Source organism: Drosophila albomicans, chromosome 2R (genome assembly GCF_009650485.2).
Source record: "Drosophila albomicans strain 15112-1751.03 chromosome 2R, ASM965048v2, whole genome shotgun sequence".
NCBI classification, from domain to species: Eukaryota; Metazoa; Arthropoda; class Insecta; order Diptera; family Drosophilidae; genus Drosophila; species Drosophila albomicans.
Genome location: NC_047631.2, coordinates 28,270,867 through 28,291,294, shown reverse-complemented (window position 1 = coordinate 28,291,294; position 20,428 = coordinate 28,270,867). Strand labels below are relative to the sequence as shown.

The following is a 20,428-nucleotide window of genomic DNA, read 5'->3' as shown; positions in this document are numbered from 1 at the left end:
GTCTCGCTGCCAAATTTTAAAAAACAAATCACACCTAGTACCAAAAATTTCCGACATATTCGTAGTCCTTTTTTGTGTTTTGTTGGGGTCGGAAGTGCACACAAGTTTACTTCGTCTACTTCGTCTCAAAGGACATGCCGGTAATGGAGTGGACTTTATTTGTGTTACTGTTGCACGTTGCTTGCTTTTGTGCTTCATGCTTCGGCAAACACATTTCACATTTGTCAGTCGGCAGACTTTGGCATTGCCTTCTACTCCGCTGTCAACTGTCAAAGTCGTTTCGTTTATTCTTAATTGTTGCTTGCTAACAAAATAAAATTGTATAAAAAAATAAAAGTGTAAATCGTAAATACTACATGCAGTTGATTATTGCACAATTATGGATCTTATGCAACAATTGACCAAACAGCTCGAGGAGCAAAATGCCAAAGCTGATGAGCTAGAGAACAGCGCAAACTTTCGCTCGGTGTATTCCATTAATGGCAATCCCATAATGCCGCCGCTAGTAAGTTAAAAGAATTAGCTTATATTTTCATTTAAGTTATTTACTATTTTTTTAGATGACGCCCGAGCGTCGCCTGGAGATGCAAAAGCATCGCGAAGCTGCCAAGCAAATTGAGGGACAACTGTGTGATGGAGATAGAAGTGCGAATCAAAGCAAATATTCTACCCTTAGGATGCGCACTGGCTGCCGTCAGCTTGTGGATGCCAGCACCAATACAGATCCTTTACCGGAGCTGGATTCCCAACTGAGAGCGCAGCCATTGATCATCATGGGACGCTTGAAGCAAACGCTGCAAAGAAGTGAACCTTTGATCTTTGATAACAGTCGCAATGCAATTATGAAATTTGTGAAGCACACTGATCTAAAGAAGCCACAAGCTATGCAGTGGCAGCTGCTACTAGAGCAGTGTTTAGAGATGAAGCAGCAAAGAGCTGTGATCAAGCAGCAGGCGGCAGAGTTTGCGCTATCAACGGCAGAGATCGAGGCGCAAACGGAAGCTGAGACAGAAAAAGGGATTGAAGAAGTAAAAGAAGAAATCGTAGAAGAGAAAAAGGTTATTCAGGAAGTTGTCATGGAAGCGACAATTAAAGACAACAACAAAGAAGTCTCTTCTATGAAGACGCTCTTGAATATCACACAGCGGTTGAAGCAGCACATTACGCATACGCAACGTGAACTACGTCGCTTTCCCACCATACCGCTGATCGCGTGCAAAATAGAGAAATCTTTTTCGGAAACTTGTTCGCAGCCTCGACAGGAACGTCTGCATCCGCAGCTGTGGAAACGTTATCACTCTTATCCCTACAGCGAGAGTTGCCATCCAACAGATTGCGCTGCGCCTATTTCTCCCAGTGGCAACATGAATTTGCCACTTGTGCCGAAACCAGATGATCCCCCAATGAGCAAAATGCAAATCAAGCAACGCATGGCGACAGAAGATCAGCAAACACTGGCTGATCACAAGCTAAAGTCGAAGGTTGCGAAATTAAGCAGCTCAAAAAGCGGCAGGCCGAAGAGTGTTGTGGCAAGCAGCATAGTACACAAGTGTGCGGCACATGCCTCATCGCATGCGAATGCTGATGGCATGAGCAGCACACAGCGGCGTCTCAGCTACGATCCACGTGCCACACTCAAGCGTGAGGCAGCGCTAAAGAAAGCGGCCACAAATCAACAGCAGCAGCAGCAATCGAGTCAAGGCAACAACAACTCGGAGCTAGTGAAGCGCAAACTGCTCGATGAGATGGAGCAACAGCAACGTCAACGATTCCATCAGCTGATGTCACAGCAGGCAGAAGAACAGCAGCGCATGCAACAAGAGTTTCAATCGCAGCAACAGCTGCTCATGGATCAAATGGTCTCCGACATGAGCACTTACACCTACGACAAGTTGGAGCAGCCTGAGCCAGATTCCGATTGCAGTTCGATCACTTCGTTGCCGCAAAGTCGCGTTGAATTGGAAGACGATGTGCTTGATAAATAAATATGGGACTTAAAGAAGTCATCACTGCACAAAAACAGAAAAACATTAATTCACACATCATAAGTGCGATTAATCGCAGTGCTAGCAAAAAGTTTAAATTTAGATCAAGTCTCCTTTTTGCTCTCGCTCTCCCGTTTCTAATTATGCTCAACGTGCAGCGTCTGCTGCCGTGCCACACAAGTTGCAAGTGTCTGCTGCCTGTTGCCTGTTGCCTTCTTGCTGCCTGCCTTCCTTCACCTGCGCTGGCAACTCACATTGATGTCTCTATATATTTTTGCGCCAGCTTCTTCTCGAGCACAACTCGGCGTGTTATTAAGTGTAAAAAATTAAAATTTCATAAATTGTTATGGTTTATTTAAAGCAGCATCGCTCGCAGCAGCAGCATCGTTCTCTCCCACCCAGCTCTCGTTAATTGCCCGCCCCAAAGCGCCGGTTGCTGGTGGCGGGGGCAAAAGAAGCGAGGTGGTTGCTGCCACGCTGCCTCGCTGCGTGTGGCGTGGCAGACACGGCTGTGATTTGCGCATTTCGGAAACTTGCGATATTGGGTTTAAAGTGAACGTGGACATAATTAAAAGCACTTAAGTCGACTGCCGACTGCTGCCTCATGTGGTTGCTGCTGCCATTGCTGTTGGCTATTGGAGCCACGCCAACTTACGGCAAATTGGCAGATGCATTTGTAGATTGTTGCGGCCATTTGAATTTTGCGTGCGGCCCGATTGTGATCAGCCCAATTGTGGACATTAATCGCAAAAAGGGATTCACTTAATATTCAAATTGTGAGAACGTATTTTTATGCTTGAATTAATCGCACGAATTACAATTATGAATGTGCATAATTATGCTGAGTTGTCTAGACTAAAGTTGGGAGGAGAAACATGTATGAGTAATGAGAGAAGCTTTAGCTGTTAATAGAAACATTAAATTATATTAGTAAATAAGGATTATATTCTTAATTGAATGAGGACACCCAAGAGAAGAGTTGTTGCTCGAATAGTAAGAGAATATTTCAATCTGAAAGATTTTTCAGATTTCACAAACTGTTTATAAACTTCAAATAGGGATTAACTGAAAGTAATTAACGCTCAATATAACAATGTTTTAAACAATTTGTCCAGAGGTTGAATTGTAAGAAATAAGAAAATAATTTATGTTTTTATAGATCTCACTAAACAATAAATTAGCAAAGCAAGGTAAAGGTGATACATTACAAGAATTTTAAGAGTTTCCTATATATAATACCCATATCTCTTTATCATTGAAAATAAGTAGGAATAGAAACTCATTTCCAAGAACTCATTCACAATCACTAAAAGAACTAAATAGCTCTCTCTCACCTCGTGGCATTCAAAGAACTCAGATCTACAAAGTCGCTAATCAAGTGCCACATAGTTTTGTCTAATCTCATGTTTTTTCACTTGGTTAATCACACAAAACTTGTAAGAAGAACAACCGCAGGCAAAAATTCAGTGGAAATAATAATTTCGCGCTTCGTCTACACAATTTGCTTGAGCGAAGTTTTGGAGTGAGAGGAGCCGAAGAGTGCGAGTTTATTAAATGAAGTGCACATGAAACTGGCATTAGGATTTCATGACTAAAATAAACATAATCAAAGTAATAAGTGAAGCACCCTCTCTCAGTCTCAGACTGAGTCTTTCTCCCCCATTCAACCGTTCCATACACATGTGAAATTAATCTTGTTTATGCTACCAGTGGAGCTGCCCCCCAAAGGAGCTGAGCCAAGGACTCGTGTCGAAAGTTAGCGCCCAAGAAGTTTTGCTTGCCTTTTTGCTAAAAGTTTCCATTGCAAACTTGCTCGGCAGCTACACAAAAATAAATAAAATCAACTTGGCATTGAGTAGGTAGAAGAGATACCATATGATAGTTTTATGTTCGTATTCGTTCAAGTGCGAAAATTGAAACTGCAAATTTAATTAAAATATTTGAAGAACTGCTTCAAAAAGCGCGAATCGCTTTCCCACATACATGTATGCAAATGGAGTTTGGATGCTTTTCTCATGTTTGCTTGCTTGTGGGCTGAAGGTGTTCAATAAGGAAGGGGGAAAGGGAAAGGAGTAGGAGAAAAGGAGCACAGACAACCCTTGATAGCTTATCCAGCTCAGCGGGAAAACATTCTCCACATCGTCGTCACATAATCTGCTTATTTTGCAACATAAGTGAAAAGTTCTGTCAACAAAATCAAAATCACGAAAAATTTGTTTGCCGTTTAAATTCGATTTTGATCCTATTTATCCTGTAAATTGCAGCAATTGAAAGGATTTGCACGGAGACGACTTCCCATTCGTTCTCTTTTGCTCTCTCTCTGCATTTTTCGGCGAGTGTTTGATTTTAAAATTACCTTTTATTGGCAATCGTTGCGTGTGTCGTGTGGGGATTGTATGTGATTCAATTCGATGCGATACGATTCGATTGAGTTTGATGTGTGACGTGTGCAAACATTTGTTAGAGTATTAGCATGCAGAGCATTATGAAAAGCAAGGCAAAGACAGCTTTAAGTCGCCGACCAGTTGATATTGAATTTCAATCGCTGCTGCAGCAGCAAATTGAAGACAAAGTAAAATAAAAGAAATGCGACAGGAGACGGGGAAGAAAAGGCAATAGAAATCACTTCCTAGACCGGCGACATGGTTGGGAGACAAAGTAACAAAATGCAAACGAAACACACACACAGAGAGAGCAATGGAAATGGAAATTGGCGACGCAATGGCAAAATTCCCCAAGTGCGGGTCAAAGAAAATAAAACTTTATGCAAATGTGCCACTTTGGCCGTAAAATGAAATAGTCCCTGGCCAAATTATACCTGATGCCTGATGAGCTGCTGCTCAGTTGCAATTGCCGTGAATTGAAACAAAAGGGCGACGTCTTCGACTTCCTCTCCATCTCCATCTCCTTGCCTCTGGCCAGGGGTTGTTTCTATTGCTATTTTGGGAACCAGCGCAGGTGACTTTAAGTTGCAAAACTTTTACATTTTACCTACTTTTTTGTTAGCAGTCAAGTTTTTGGACATTTGTCGAATGAGAGAAGAGGGGAGCGGAAGTTGTTACGAACACGTTTTGTCGTTGCGGATGTGTTTGGCTTGCGACTGAACATTTTTCGTGCTTATTATCGTTATTATTATTATCATTATCATCGCTCGCCGTTCGCTGTAATTTACAACATGACACCGCACAAAATTTTTGACCGGAAACGGAAGCTGTTATTAATTTGCATGTCCGCCAACAAGTCGCCATGACCAGGTGGCAACAGTTGCTCTTTCTTTTCCTCCCTCTATATAACATATAAAACTTGTAATTTTTGCACACTCATAGAGATTTCCCACTGCTGCTGCTGCTGCTGTCTCCTGGCGAGTTTGCTAATTAAATTTTCCACTTTATTTACGCTTCGCATCAGCATTCGCAATGCCTGCTTTACTATGCTCTTTCTTTTCTTTGCCGTTCCTTTCCACTTTCCTTGTCTTAATTGTGTTTGTGCTACTCTATTTCAGCAGCACACTCAAAGACAGCCACAATTTTTGCACAGCACTTGAAATAAGACCAAGTCATTTATGTCTTTGCTTGAGGTCCTTCTGCTGCTGCTACTTCGACTGCTGCTGCTGCCATCTTAGGTGCTGTTTGCGCTAAAATAATTGAATTAATAATTGCTGCGTGTGGTTTTCATGCTTTTCCAGCTAAGGAAAAAACCCCACAACCAGCAGCAGCAGCTGAAGCCTTAAGCTTGAGCCTCAGTCTTGGTCTTTGGTGTAAGCAGCGTAAGTCGTGTGAAACTTTTATCTTTGGCACTGGCAGCACTCACTTTCTCTCTCCCTCTCTTTACTTGCACACTGATTTAATAAATTAACGTTAATTAGCTGTTGTGGTTGAGCAGGGCAAACTGATACACACACTCTCTGCTCTCTACTCTCGACTCTCTACATTCTACTTTCTACTCTGTCTTAGCTTAAAAGACAATAACGCTAAAATCCAACACGCAACGTGGCAACTTTTACGCTGCTACGTGATTTCCGGCGTTCATTCAAGCTTTGCCCTCTTCGATATATGAATTATGAGTTTACCGAGCAGCTCGACAGCTCTCTCTATCTTTCTCCCTCTCTCTCTATAGCTTGAGTAGACAAACGGTAGTATCTCCATCTCTATTCTCAGCCGATAACTCACAATTCGCCGCATGTACGAACTTGTTTGTTCATGCCATTTTAATTAGCCAAATGAGTAGCAAAAGACGCTGATCGAAAATATTTTGCTTGTGGTCTCGGTTGCCATTTCATCTATACATATATTTACTTTTCAAAATTTACATATTTCTCACACCTTTTGCTTTATGGCAATTTAAATCAATTACTTTTATTTTAAAGTTAGACAGCAATATTGAAAAATTTGTTAAAAATGTTATATGAATACCTGTAATTATATAATTCTGTTGAGTCATAGCAATTTATTATAATAATTTTCTTATATTTTCTAAACTTATACAGAAGTATTTTCATTTACAATGTGAACATAACTTTTTAAAAGAACAAATTGGAGATTAAAGATTTTAATATTACTTCTATTAAGATAGGAAAGTTGTCATACTTTAAATTTTATTCCACTTTTTAAAAAAAAAATTTTCTCGCTGTAGCTACTTAACTTTCATGGAAAGTAAATAAAATTATTTCATTTGATATACATATCTAGAAAAATAAAAAAAGAATAGTCGACTGATAAATATTGAAATACAAATTGATTTAATCAAAGAAAACAACACAAACTAAACTTTTTTACGCTTTGATTCAATACAACTCACAAAAAATGTAAATTTAAAATTCATTTAAAATTCTATTCCTTAATTAATAAACTACTTCTGCTTAAATAAATAAAATGTATTCATTTAAAACTTATAAAACTATTCCTTATGCCCCTTGGCCACTGAATAGAAGTAAAGCTCTCTAGCTAGAGCGAGAGAGGCGAGAATCTAATTAAAGTCAGTGGCAGGAAATGCTGTTGTTGCAAGCACGAGTTTCAGCTGACTTTTGCGGCCAAAGGTCAGCAGGCAAAGTAAAAGCCAAGAAATAGCCAAGGGCAGTTTACAGTTCAGCAGCCTGGCTGGACATCTTTTGGCCAAAACGAACTGGACTTGAGACATCTGCTGGCAATAATATCAGAGAGAGAGACTATCGAAATGGCAACTGTGAGTGGCAACAAAGAGTGGCCGAAAAAAGCGCTTGCAGCTAAGGACGTCGTGTGTGTGACAATTGAGCACAGAACTGGCCAAAAGATGGCCAGCATTTAAATTGAAATTAACATCCTGTTGGTCTGTTGGCCTGCAGGGCAGCGGCAACACTTTAGCAATATGCTCGAATACGCTGAGAGTGTGTGTTCTAATTATGGCATCAAAAAGTCAAGTCAAAGGCAGTGACAGTGGCAAAAAGGCGCTAGATGAAAAAAAAAGTTGGCCAACAAGTGTCGCGGCCAAAGCAAAAGTGTCAGGCAAACATCAGACTGTTGTCGCCCTAGACAAGCACTCGCACACCACAAAGCAACACACACACTCAATAAAACTCAGAGAAAAAGAGAGATAAAGCGAAAGGCAACCACACACGTAATTAAGAGGCCCATTGTTGTTTCGCTGACAAAAGTGAAAGATGTCTTGATGGATAACGTGGCTGCTACTGCTGCGTTTCCTTTTACTCATCTTATTGCCTCTGTTGACACTTCAAAGTGTGAATGCCTCCATACGGAATTTCAGTCAGAATATCCAGTCTGCTGTCTGCTGTCTCCTGTGCCTTTGTCTTCATCTGCCGCCTTTTGATGTAATCAACTTGCAGCTCGCACTCAACAACAAGCTCTCGCTGACACATTATACCCAATCCTGCAATTATTCTTACCTCAGCCTTTGAAGACAGCAATTAAAAGCCTCACACATATGTAAATATGCCTCTCGCGACAGTCTCTATGAGTGTGTGTGTATCTGTGTGTGTGTTTGCTGATGTATGCATAAATATTTAATGTGTTTGCCTTGTTAGTGGCTGGCGGTATCACTTTATTTTGCGGAAGGATTAAATTAATGCCAAACGTGTGCTCTGTTTTGTTGTTTTAGGCAGCACACACTACACTATACACACACATACACACACAACACACACTATTCACACTCTATGTACAGACTGTAGAGTGACTGTGCAGACAAACAACGTGTGGAAACCGCTACTTACACCAGTTAGCTAATAAAATTAGTTTTATTAACACGTACTACGACAAGTGTTGAGTTTAGCTAAACACAAACACACACACACGAGAATAGTTTGCCATCGTGTGTGTGTGCCAATTGGCTTTAAGTGTTAATTGCATGTAAAACTGTTAAATGCCAATTGAATAGAAGACGAGTAATTCGCTCTGAGCCAAGCTAATGCTATGCATTATCATCTTTGAGGCTATGTATTCCTTTTAATTACTTCTAAATAGAAGGTTAGGTTAGTACACGTTAATTATAATCATTGTATGATCATTTTTAAAAGCATAATAAATAAATAATAATGTATTATAGTTTCAATTCTTGAAAAAGGATTTAAATACTCAACAGCACACAATAGTTTCACTAATTTTAAATCACTTTTTGCTTATTCAACTACTAACTTCATAAGCTACTTAACATTCACAATATTATTATTCAATTCAAGAGTGATTTTTACATCTTAAACTAACAAGAAATATCACGCCAACTCAAGCTGCTCTGGTGCTTTTAACTAATATCAAAAATAATTCATTTAATGAGTTTCACTTATAAATATAAAGTGAAAAGTTAGTTACCAACTATAAAAAATGGTTTTTGGCACAAAAGATTCCTCCATTCCCCATAGTGCACTGCTTTTGATAATGATAAGAATGATACGATAATGATGCTGACGATTTCACAGCGCTCATCAAATCTACTCATATCTTTCTTTGAAATCTATCAAGCCTCTTGATATGATAACTCTCAAAAAATCGAAGAATAAATAATAAACAAGAAATATATAGATAATGACCATAGACAAGGCTACTTAATAAGTGAGTTGTAGATAAGACACCAGATGGCAACGCCAATAAATGTTATAAATGTAGATTGGTTGACTGAAAAATCATCAAGTATTGCTTCAAGTGTCGGACGCGAAACATCTGAAGTGTAGTAAAAGAACATGCAAAAAGGTAAAGCAGAAGTGAAAAGTGATTACATTTTATTCGGTTTTATCAGATACATAAAATAAGTCTTCAATAAATTTGAGATTTTTTGCAATTGTGCGTTAATTTTTGTTATGCATTCTTGGGGCAAGAAATATAGTAATATCCAATATAAACTGTAATGCATTCTTATAGAATCAGACAAAAGATAATTCAAAGTGAACAAACTAATACCGAATTTCTCCGTCAATAAAAATTACAATATTTATATTAAAATGCGTGTGTTCTACTTGCAGCATTCTGGATATTCCTCGGTCTCTTGGCCCTTCATCAGGCGGCCTGTCGTTTTGTAGATGAGGATCAAACTGTTGCGCCGCCTTGTGTCAGCCAAACAGACACTTGGGGCTCACCCGCACTCAATGAGTTTCATCTCTGTGCAAGCAATGTGACTTACACCATCACCTGCAGTCCCAATTTTTACTACGTGAGCAATAGCACAGTAGCTGGTTGCATTCCTGCTGCCTTAATGGATCCCCAGTGCATTGATGTCCATCTTCAGCCTCCTGTCTGCACCGCCAACAATCTGTGGAGGATGCTACGCAGCAACACTCTAACTGGTTTCTATGTTTGTGAATCTGTTGATGCTAAGCCCGAATTGTACCCATGTCCCGATGGTAAAAAGTTCGCCGAGAACGATGAATATTCGGGCTGCTTCGATTGGGAGATGTGGCGCAAAGTGAGCGGCTGCAAGACATATACGCTTTAAAAATATTTTACTCACACAATCTTTTGTCGCTGCCCAATACACAGTTCACGGCATTACTAAGATAAGCCTGCCACAATGTCTAGCATTTTAATTACGCTTTTATTTGTCTGTGTTGTCTGATTATATTTATCAGATGATTTTTTGTTCAGCCAACACAGTCTATAAATTAATTTTCAAAATTGATAATAAACGAATTACCCCATGGGCCGCGCCTGTTGTTAATCTATTTATTCGATAAGATAAATCGCATCAAACTTATTTGATAAATACAAAAAAAAGGAAAAATTATATTTAAAATATAAAACAGAAAACAAATTAATTCAAATAAAGTTCCAGTACTATCTGAGATGCAGATATAATAATGAAAAAATACAGCAATTTAAAAAGCAATATTTGTTATTAAGCTTGATATTTTGTAATCATTCTTAAACAGGTTGTTTTCGACCTTTGGATCATAAAAACACCAATATTTTAACTAACAAATATTATTTTTGTTGCATACATATATTCATTAAGATAAAATGTTGAACAACCAACAACAATCCAAAAAGAAAATAACAATAACAGAAAAGCTAAGCTAAAAATTCGCGTTAAAAAAAAAAGTTGCCTACTTTTAAGCGCCGTTGATAAAGCGCATCCTTCCCGTACAAAAAGTATTGCCTACCTTTCAGCGCTGATTAAACTATAGTGATGAAAACATATGTTTAAATGCAGTATTGGTAAATAAATTGTTTATTATTTATTAAGTATAAATTATACTTTCTACCTTCAACTTACTAGCTTTAACAACTCATACAAGTAACAAGCCTATTTGGACGATGTCATCAGATTTCCCCAAGCTTCTATTTGTGGTATTTTGTGTTGCGAGTGAGGGGGCAAAGCCAATTGCCAGTTAATTGGAGCGCTGACATCAGCATAGTAAGCAAATCCTGTGAAATTTGATGACAACCCCAACTCCAGCCACATGCGGCACATGACAGCGTCTACAATTACCACGCACACTGACCACACCATAATTAATGTTAATAAATAATAAATTTACATATAAAACTGGCTGTAATACAAGACAAGAAAGTGAAAGTCCGAATACGGCATACAAATCTGTGTAATTAAAAGCAGCATTCAGGATTCTGGATTCAGAATTTGGGGCGACTCCGATGCCAACGTACTGATAACATGCAGAAAACTTTTGCTTTTTTTTTTGCGTTTGCGTTTGGGTTTGAGTTTTGTAGTGCTGGCCAGTGCGGAAACGTTTAATTAACTTGTTTTTGTTTGTGTGCGTCTGGCCACAATTCATATGCGAAACGTGGCGTGCAATTAAAAATGCCCCGAGAAATTGAAAGTGAGCAGCAAGCATCATAAATGTTCTGTGTGTTGTGTGCCATGAATATATGCGTAACGGGAAACTTTGCCACAAGATCAGTTGGCCCCGATAACGAAAACTGAAGCGAACTGAACTCAATGCATTAACCAGTTTTGTACTCCACATACCACAATCGTAAACTTGGCAAAGAAACTTGGGCCGAGGCCATTTGGCATTTTGGCAAGCGAGCTACAGAAAGTTTCAACAAAATTAACCGCATTTCGAATGCAAAGAACAAGGCTGCAAAGTATTCCGTATATTAGTATCTTTTGTGCGAGTAACTTGACAAAACACATACGAAGGAGTATCAGTTACATTTATTGAATTGTTTCATGTGTTTGTTAACTATTTGTTTCTATTTGAGTTTTTGGCAATTTGCACATCTATTTCACTTTGCAGCAGCAGCAAGTAAAGTTTTTCAATTAGAAATACCAAGGAAGTAAGTGAACCCCAACTCGAAAAAGGGTTGTTTTCATTTTCATTTACTTTCTGGACAGACGAACCGATAATCAATGTGATAGAAGTGAAGTGAACTCAGTTGAAGCGTAAAGATAAGAAAGCAGTTTTGTAATGTAACAAATTAATTAGCATTCATTGCCGCTCAATTGAGCTTGTAAATATTTAATTAATCGCAGCGATTTGTGCAGACGCCCAAAAATGCCAGGCAATCAATTAAAGCGCTTGATGGATGACCAAAACGTCTTTAACATTCAAGTTCAAGTTGTGCGAAATAAGCAATTAAACAACAGTCTTTAAAGTGAGCTCTTTACCTAGACTGCTTTACTTAGTTCTCGCTCTCTCTGTCTATTTATCTGGCATTCTCCAAGGACATGCTACTCATAAACACATACGAGTTGCTGCCGCATGAGTCAAGTTTTAATTTGCCCACACTCTCTCTCGCTCTTCTCATTTGCGCTGTGAAACAAAGTCACTTCGACACTCACAACAAAAGATGCCAATTTAATCTAGTTCTAGTTCCCTGCCCTGGCCACATGGGACACTTAAAACCACTGGGCACAAAGGACACAGCCAGACTGTGCACAGGAAATGACTTCAGTGCCGTCCCAGCTGTGTGTGAGTGTGTGTTATGTGTGTGTGTGTGTTGAGGCTGGCGCCAGCAGGTAACTTCCGGCATAGTCAAATTGAAAATGGCACTCGGACAGCTGCTCTACTTTTGCGGCTAAAGTGTAAAGCTGTGAAGCTCTGAGATGGTTCAACAAGACTCAACTGAGGCCTGTGGCTTATGGGTTGCGGATTTTGTGTGTTGGGGCTGCAGAAAGTTGTGTGTGTGTGTGTGCACTCGCAAAGTGTGACAAATTGAATTAATGCCGCTGCAAATGGCACAAAGTCTTTTGCGAAGCTGGTCACCGTAATTGTTTAATACCCCACTCTTAATTAAGAGCGCAGCTCAACAACGCAAAAAACGAAGTAAAAGAAAAACTTGCCACAAATAGGGGCAAGAGCGAGGTGGGTGGGTGTCAGGCGAACTGAGCTCTTGAACTGCGGCAAGCAGCACACTTGACTTATGGCATAAAAAGGCAGACACAAATCTTTATGAGGTGGCTGCGTGTGTGGCACGGTTAAGTAAGAAAAACTACAGTTTCCACTTAAGCAGCAGGCCACGTGCGACACACACACACACGGATGCTCACACGGATACACACTCGCAGACACACACGCAGTTATACACTCAGTCATGTGGCAGGAGAACGTAAGAAATCGACGACGAGTCGACGCCAAGTCGAGGCGCTGCAAATGGCAACTGAAAGTGGACATTGGACATTGACAAAAACGCATTGAGTGGAGCAGAGAGAGAGGAGAGAGAGGTAGCAGAAAAGAGAAGGAGAGAGACAGAGAAAGAGAGAGAGCGAAAGAGCAGCGCAAACCTGACGCATTGTTATAGCCATAACTCAGAGTTGCTCGCACACACAAGAGAAAAAACCTGTGCAACTCGAGAGCTAAGAATCTTAAAGATAAATAAGCAGTCCGGCAATGTGACTGAACTTTGACCCCAAAAACACAGCTACACCGCAAAGGACACCAACCAACAACAGCAGCAACAACAACAACGAGAAGCGCAAAGAAACCGCACTAAAAAGGACGACGATTATGACGCTGCCGTCGCCCAGCGAAGCGCAACTGATGAAGCCCACTTAGACGATGTTGTGGAAGAGAAGCAGTAGGATACGGAGGTGTCTCTTCTGGACAGCGGTCAGCACAGCACGCTGGCAACATTTGCCGTTGACAGAGCCGAGAGTCCAAGGCAAAGGCAAAAAAATAAAAGTCCAGCAGCTGCTGCTGCTGCTGTGTATACACTACTTGGGGTCGTCTGGACAAACATTGGCCGACGACCCATCGAGGGACGCAACCGGACATGACCAAATGAAAATGTGTAGTCCTTCTTCTTGGCGTCTCCCCCTTAAGCGATGTTGTCGCCGTTGCCGTCGCCTTCTCAGCACAATTATTACTCGCAACTTTTCATTTGGTTGTGTTTTGTGTTGATGTCTGGAGGTGCACCAGGATTTCAGGATGCAGGAAGCGCTGCCTCAGCTTGCCTGGTTGCCTTACTCAGTGCGGAGTTTGTAATTTCGCTTCCTGCGTCTCATTTTTCATATTTGGCGCACTTTGAGTGCCATTTGGCAACGGCAACTGCGGCGATGGCAACAAGGCAAAAACCCAACAAGGTAAACAGACAATTTCTCAAGCGACTAATGCTGTGAGTTATTGTTCAACTTGAAGTTGCACTGCGTCCGAGTCACGAGTTGCCAGCTGCAAATGGGAATGGGTATGGGTTAAGTGCGCTATTAGAGCCTTGCCATGCAATGCCTTGAAAAATACTCGTAGAAGAAAACTATACTTCACATGCATTCAACTGTGCACAGCTAAAATCAAGTTTACATAGGCAAAAAGAAAGGTTGGCTGGGAATATGAGTTTAAATATGTATAACTAAATTTACAGCTGGAGACTATAACGCTAAATACATCATAGAAAACTAGAGAATTATAAATATATCATTAGTTAAAGATATATGCCTGCTTTTTGTGCATAAATTTTAAATATTTAGAAGTAATCAATTTCAGCTTATATTTCAGATTATTTTGAACATGAAAAGCTCTGACTATGGTTAATATGACTTAATCAGAAAGCAAATACGCTTTGATTTTATTAAGTATTTTTATTATTTACTTTTACTTTTAAATAAAAATTTATTATGAAGATAGCTTCAAAATAGATTTAAGTCACAGGTTTTTTATATTACATGTTAGCTTTACAAATATATTTTGGTATATGTTCTATAATTTAACAAATAACATAGTATAACAAAAGTAAAACTAGAATATACAGCATGAAAAATATATACAAAATATGTAATAGGACAGACACCAAATGAATATAAATAATCAGAATTAATTTTGAACCAGAATTTATATTTACAAACATGTAAAATATTTACAAAATTGTTATATTATATGAAGGTAGAAATCGAACAATTTTATTGTAAAGTCGAAAACTTTCGACTGAAGTGAGCATCTTAATTTCCTTACTGTTTAACGAATATTCAAAAAGATCTTTTGCCAACGATCTCAAATTAAATATAAGTTATATAGTAATAAACATCACTTGCTTAGTACAAATCAATTTTGTTTCAACAGAAGAACTCTTTTCTATCTTCAAACTCTAAAATATTGTTATTCAAATAAACTCAAGACTATTTGTAAGTGCTGGCAAAACAACATATAAATAAACAGCTGAAATGGATGAGTCTATCAATAAGTGAAATGAAAACAATACTATCTGCAAAGTTCATTGACAGTTGCCCTCTGTGCAATTTTTTAAACATATTCAAAGCTCAATGTCAAATAGCTGACCTCTGTGCAGAGTGCAAAGGAAAAGTTGAATATCTTTCATACGACCTGTTGAAAATCCCGCAAACTTTTTTTTTCGCTTGTTGTGCTGCCTTTGCGCAAAAATGTCAAAAATGCAAGCCAAAAAGCGCACTTTGCTAGGCCATATGAAAAGTGTAAAGAAAAACGCCCACAACACAGCCAAAAAATGGAAGAAAAATAAAAGAAAACTACAGGCGAAGGCAAAAGGCAAAGGAAAAGAAAGCGCCTAGTGAGTATACACAATACACAATGAATATATTCATATACTCAGAGACGTAGTCGTAGACGTATACTGAATATCTATGCCATGAAGGTCATATTAAATTGCTATAAAATTTTATCGATTTTATTTGCAACAAAAGAAAATGCGCTGCGCACAAGCAACAGCAGAATTTCAGCATCCTAACGAGGACACTGACACGAGAAATAAAAGCCGTAGAAGAAGAAGAAGAAGAAGTAGGGGAATCTCAGAAAGTAGAAGAAGGAGAAGAAGAAGAAAAGGAGCCAGCTGGCAAGCGAGACGAAAACGGGCCAGAAAAATCCATAAAGAGGCGAAACTGTTTTTTGCCGCCTTTTTCTCAACATTTCTTTTTTTGCGCCGTTGCCACGAGTTGGCTAATTAGAAAACTTTTGCCAAGCACTCTAAGGAGGGGGGAGGTAAGAGAAGGAGGTGGGCGAGACGACAACGCTTATAGGTGCGTTGTGTGCTGAGCTGGCGTCGCCATTTTCCAAAAAGGTGCTCAGCAACGAGAAAGCTTTGTTAGCCCGGTTAGCCAACTAACGCTGTGCACCATAATGTCACACCTACCTCTCGAGCGACAGAGACGCAACCATTGGCTGGCATAAATCACGTCCCCGTTGCGCACCTACAAAGCAGAGCAGCAGCAACAGAGCAGAGCAGAGCAGAAGCAGCAGCAGCAGCAGCAGTAGCAGCGACAGAGCAGAGTAGAGCAGTGAGAGCAACAGCCAGACATACATAGAGACACACCTTCCAGGCAGCCAGTAGCTGCTGCCTTTTGCCTTTGCTGCCCGCACCTGATGCTCTCCGCTCGCACTCTCTCTCTCTCTCTCTCACTCACTCGCTTGCTGAGGTGGAGCCACTCGGCAGTGGTCTCATTTGTATTTACCTAAGAAGACGTACCGTTAAAAAAGCAAAGGCAAAGGCAAAGGCAAGCTACTGTGTTACACACGACAACTAACGAGCGACACGAAGCTGCCTCGCTGTACTGAGCTGAGCACCTAACTGCGCTCAAAAAACTTGGCACGATGAGAGCACACACACACTTCCACACATAGACACGCACACAGACAGTCTAAGAGCAAGGTGTATGCCGAAAGTGAGACGATGACGATGAGAACGAAAACGAAAAGGAAAACGAGAATGAGAATGAGAACGAGAACTTCTCGTCCATTTGCCGTGACGTTGATGAACAGTTTTGAGGCGCATGTGCTGGGCTCAACTGTTATGATATCAAAGACGATGATGCCCCATCAAATCTCTATTAATACACAAGTAATTTATTATTTTTTGTTGTCATATTTAAAATGTAGTTTTGCTATGCTACATTTTTCACTGCCAACAAATTAATGTGAGGACAAGGTGAAGAAGGAGAGTTAGCTTTCTCTTTGCTTTGCTTCTCTACTCTACTCTATGTTGCTGCTGTTAGTGAGCGCGCAAAAGGTGCTCGGCTTTGGTTGGCTGCCAACATTCTGCACACCTTTTAACGGTAACGGTAAATGTGCGAGCGAGCCAGCTGGCAAAGCAACCTGTCTGTGATTCTCAACGTGTGTGGTGAGAGCGAGAACGCAAACGCACGACGATGCCACAACGAATGAGCAAACGGAGGCGCCAAATGGGAGGAGGAGGAGGCAGAGGCAACAGCACGTTACGCTTGCAAATAAACGCAAAACAACTGCCACTTGCGGTTAGGTACCAGTTAGGTACCAAAAGCAGCATCCACAGCAGCAGCAGCAGCCAGAGCAGCAGAGACAACGGCAGCAGCTGCTCCTGCAACATAAAACACAAGCTGCAGCAGCGACGAAGACTGAACACCGACTCTGAATCTGTGTCTCAGACTGAGACTGACGGATGGGCAGCTAGCTGAGTGAGGAGGGACGTAGGGAGGTAAAGTGGGTGGCGAGCGAGGTGGCACACGGCAGGTGGCGCTGCTTAGCTGGCTGTGCAAGCGAGAGGTAAAGCAAAGCCCAATGGCACCTACAAAGGCGATTTCATGCTGCACTCTTGCTCGCTCACTCTCTCGCTCTCTCTCACACTCTCTCGCTCTGGCAGCGACGACGACGACGATGCTAAAGACGACGACGACGCTGCCTGATGACGACCGAAGACCAACACCTAGAACAGGTACACACACACATACACACACTCGTGCACATTCATCGACTTGGAGAGAGTCACAGCTGTACATACGGTTATGTATGGTTGGTTAGTGGGCTGAGGCAGCTTTTTTGGGGGTGGGCGGCGTTGCTTTGCGCAGGTAGATTGGTGGATGCGTAAGGTACATTATATACGCCAAAGCACACACACGCACACACACACGACACGTGGCCAACAGAAGCAAAAGCAGAAGGTGTGAGTCAAACACATGCGCAGTGCAAAGAGCGAGAGCCAAAACATTGCGAGAGCCAAGGCGCTGCTAAGCGAAGAAGTGTTAGTTAACAGCATGCGTTAACAGCGCCTCACCTCTCGCAATGTTTTGCTAACACTTTCTTAATAACAGCACAATGTAATGTTAAGTCGCAGGGGAAATTTGCGCTAGCTGTTAATCGTAATGTTAACGCTGCTTAACAGCTGCTGCTCTATTCAATGGCAAATTCATAAATAATTCCGCGTGTTGACAGCAAACCAAAGATTTTCCCATAAATGCGGGCAGCGAACTCAACCCACATTTTATTTCCATATACATATTGTATATATTATGTATGCATTTTACAAGCTAGACATTGACCTATAAAAGAATTAACATAATTGTTGACTCAAGAGTGCATTTCTGGTCATTCAAATCGATGGTGTGTGTGCGCTTGTTGTGTGTGTGGGCGAAGAGTGAAAAACCGCAAGAATGACAACAAAATTACTTACTTAAACATTAAGGCAAGAAAGCTATTAATATAATATTTCATCCTGCAAAGCCTTGAATTTGTTGTCATTTAAAGTTATTCATTGTGAATACAATTCTTTGTTAAAATTACAATTTTAAGAAATTTCCAAGTCCTTTTTAATATTTATTTTTAATACATTTATTATGTAAGCCTACTTTGATTTAGTTCTTCATAATTTGACTAATCGGAAGAACTTCATTGGTTACTATATCGCCTTTTGCGATATTAATATATTAGATATATTCTTAAAGAAAGAAAAATAATAATTCTAATTATAAATAAAGAGTCAAAGGCAGTAATACAAAAAAAACTAAGTCAACTTCTTAATTTATCAATTATTTAAATACATATATGTAAACACAAAAACGTATAATTTATATCATTTTTAAGCAAAATTAATAAATTGATGAATGTATAAGTAGTTTAATAATTTAAAAAGTATGTTAATAATGAAAATATTAAAATAATTTAATAAAGAAGGAAATTCTCAATTAATTTCTTAATGAACTCAATTTCACTGCACACCATTTAATGACATTTTGCTGCACTTTCATTAAAAATCATAAAGCAATATATTGTCCAAGATAAAGTGAAATCCCAGTGAAAGCAAAAAGTAAGTGAAAAGTCTGTCAAAACAGCAGAAAAAATGCTAAAAAAAAAGCGTAAATGATTTAAGAGCTTATCGGCGGGAAGGAAAAAAAGTAAAAGAAGCGAGAGAGAGACCTGAAGAAGTGGCAAAGTAACAGTCGAGTGAAGCTTAAATGGAATGCTTGTAGGTGATTATGCAGCATAATTTATGCAGACAACGAACAACAGCAACAACAACAACAACAACAACAACAACAACAACAAGAGTCCGCAGCAAGTAAAAACACGGAGAAACAGGAGCAAACAATGGAAAACACGATTGTGGCGGCGACCTGCGCAACAGAAGCTGAAACTGATTTAATTAAGCAGGTGATTAAAGTTGATGCCGGTTATTTGTAGCCGCTTTCCTTCTTGCTTGTTGTTGTGCTTGTTTGTCGAGCACTTCGTTGCGGAAGTGCGCGAAAACTTTTGCCGAGGACAGCTGTAAATTTTGTGTTGCGCTGTCCACGCGGCGTATGCGCAACTTTTGCGCTTTTTGCATATTTTTCGCCTGTTAATTGAATATTGCCAGCGGTTGTTTGGGGTTTGTTCGTGTTTTGTTGTGTTGTGTTGTGTTTTAGTCAAAGGTCGAAAAGTGAAATCAACGGTAATTAAAATTCAATTAGAGCAGCAACAGCTATTAACACAAACACAAATATATTCACATGCATAACTATAACTTATGAAAAGCAATTACAATTGGCCTCAGTTAATTGGTTGCCCCGTGTTAATGTAATGGCCAACAATTTACGTCAACTTAATGCTCATTTCGAGAGTGTGAGTGTGTGAATGTGTGAGTGTGTGAATATGTGAGTTGTTGAGTGTGAGTGGTTGCTTCATTTACTGCTCCATTTGCACTCACTCCACTTGCGCCTAGGTAAGATTTATGTGTATTGTGTTTTGTTGTGTTGTGTTGTGGCCAGGCAACTGTGTCAATCGCTGCCTCAAGTGTGCAACGCAATTTAGTGAAAATATCAAATTTCCACACACACACACATACACCAACATACAACACTATAACAGTCACTTGCTCTTTTTGCTGGACGTAGAAAAGTAAACAGAAGGTTAATGGATTTGACACACGGTTCAACTTCAGAGGCAGCTTTATTCCTTCTCTTCCTTCTATGCCACTTGTGCGTGAAATGGATATGCTTTCAGGCCATACACCCACACATTCACATACACACACACACACACTTAGACGAGCACACACGCAACTGTGGCCAACGGTAAAAGGCGTCACTGCAATCTATTGAAGCTCAGCCACAGTTGCTACTCAGGTTACACGTGGGGCAACTTCTTTTGCAGCATTGCGGTGCTCTTTAAGAATGCCACTATAAAATATGGACGTTTTTTCTTTAGCTATAACTATTAACTATTTATCATATTTAATTTATAAATTTATGTTTTTATTTTACTTAAAAAGGTCAGATATGTATAATTAAAAAGAACACTAACTTATTTCTTAAGCCTCAGATACAAGTCCATTCAACTTATATGAATTTGTATATCTTAAAATGTATTAACACCG

The 20,428-nt window shown here is 39.9% G+C and overlaps 2 protein-coding genes across 2 annotated transcripts; both read left to right on the top strand.

Moving 5' to 3' along the window:
- The first annotated feature begins 252 nt into the window (after positions 1–252).
- Positions 253–2,307, top strand: LOC117576091 (putative uncharacterized protein DDB_G0268364). Its single transcript, XM_034260639.2, has 2 exons — positions 253–505; positions 561–2,307. The coding sequence occupies exons 1-2, from the start codon at positions 380–382 to the stop codon at positions 1,983–1,985; spliced, it is 1,551 nt and encodes a 516-aa protein (XP_034116530.1). The 5' UTR covers positions 253–379; the 3' UTR covers positions 1,986–2,307.
- Positions 2,308–4,806: 2,499 nt separating this feature from the next.
- On the top strand, positions 4,807–9,902 carry LOC117574923 (uncharacterized). The gene is made up of 2 exons (XM_052006900.1): positions 4,807–4,909; positions 9,433–9,902. The coding sequence occupies exons 1-2, from the start codon at positions 4,807–4,809 to the stop codon at positions 9,900–9,902; spliced, it is 573 nt and encodes a 190-aa protein (XP_051862860.1).
- Positions 9,903–20,428: the final 10,526 nt, after the last annotated feature.

Coding starts and splice junctions, on each gene's coding strand:
- LOC117576091 (XM_034260639.2), top strand. CDS start 380: ATGGATCTTATGCAACAATTGACCAAACAGCTCGAGGAGCAAAATGCC. Junction 506..560: donor ATCCCATAATGCCGCCGCTA/GTAAGTTAAAAG, acceptor CTATTTTTTTAG/ATGACGCCCGAGCGTCGCCT.
- LOC117574923 (XM_052006900.1), top strand. CDS start 4,807: ATGCCTGATGAGCTGCTGCTCAGTTGCAATTGCCGTGAATTGAAACAA. Junction 4,910..9,432: donor CTCCTTGCCTCTGGCCAGGG/GTTGTTTCTATT, acceptor TTCTACTTGCAG/CATTCTGGATATTCCTCGGT.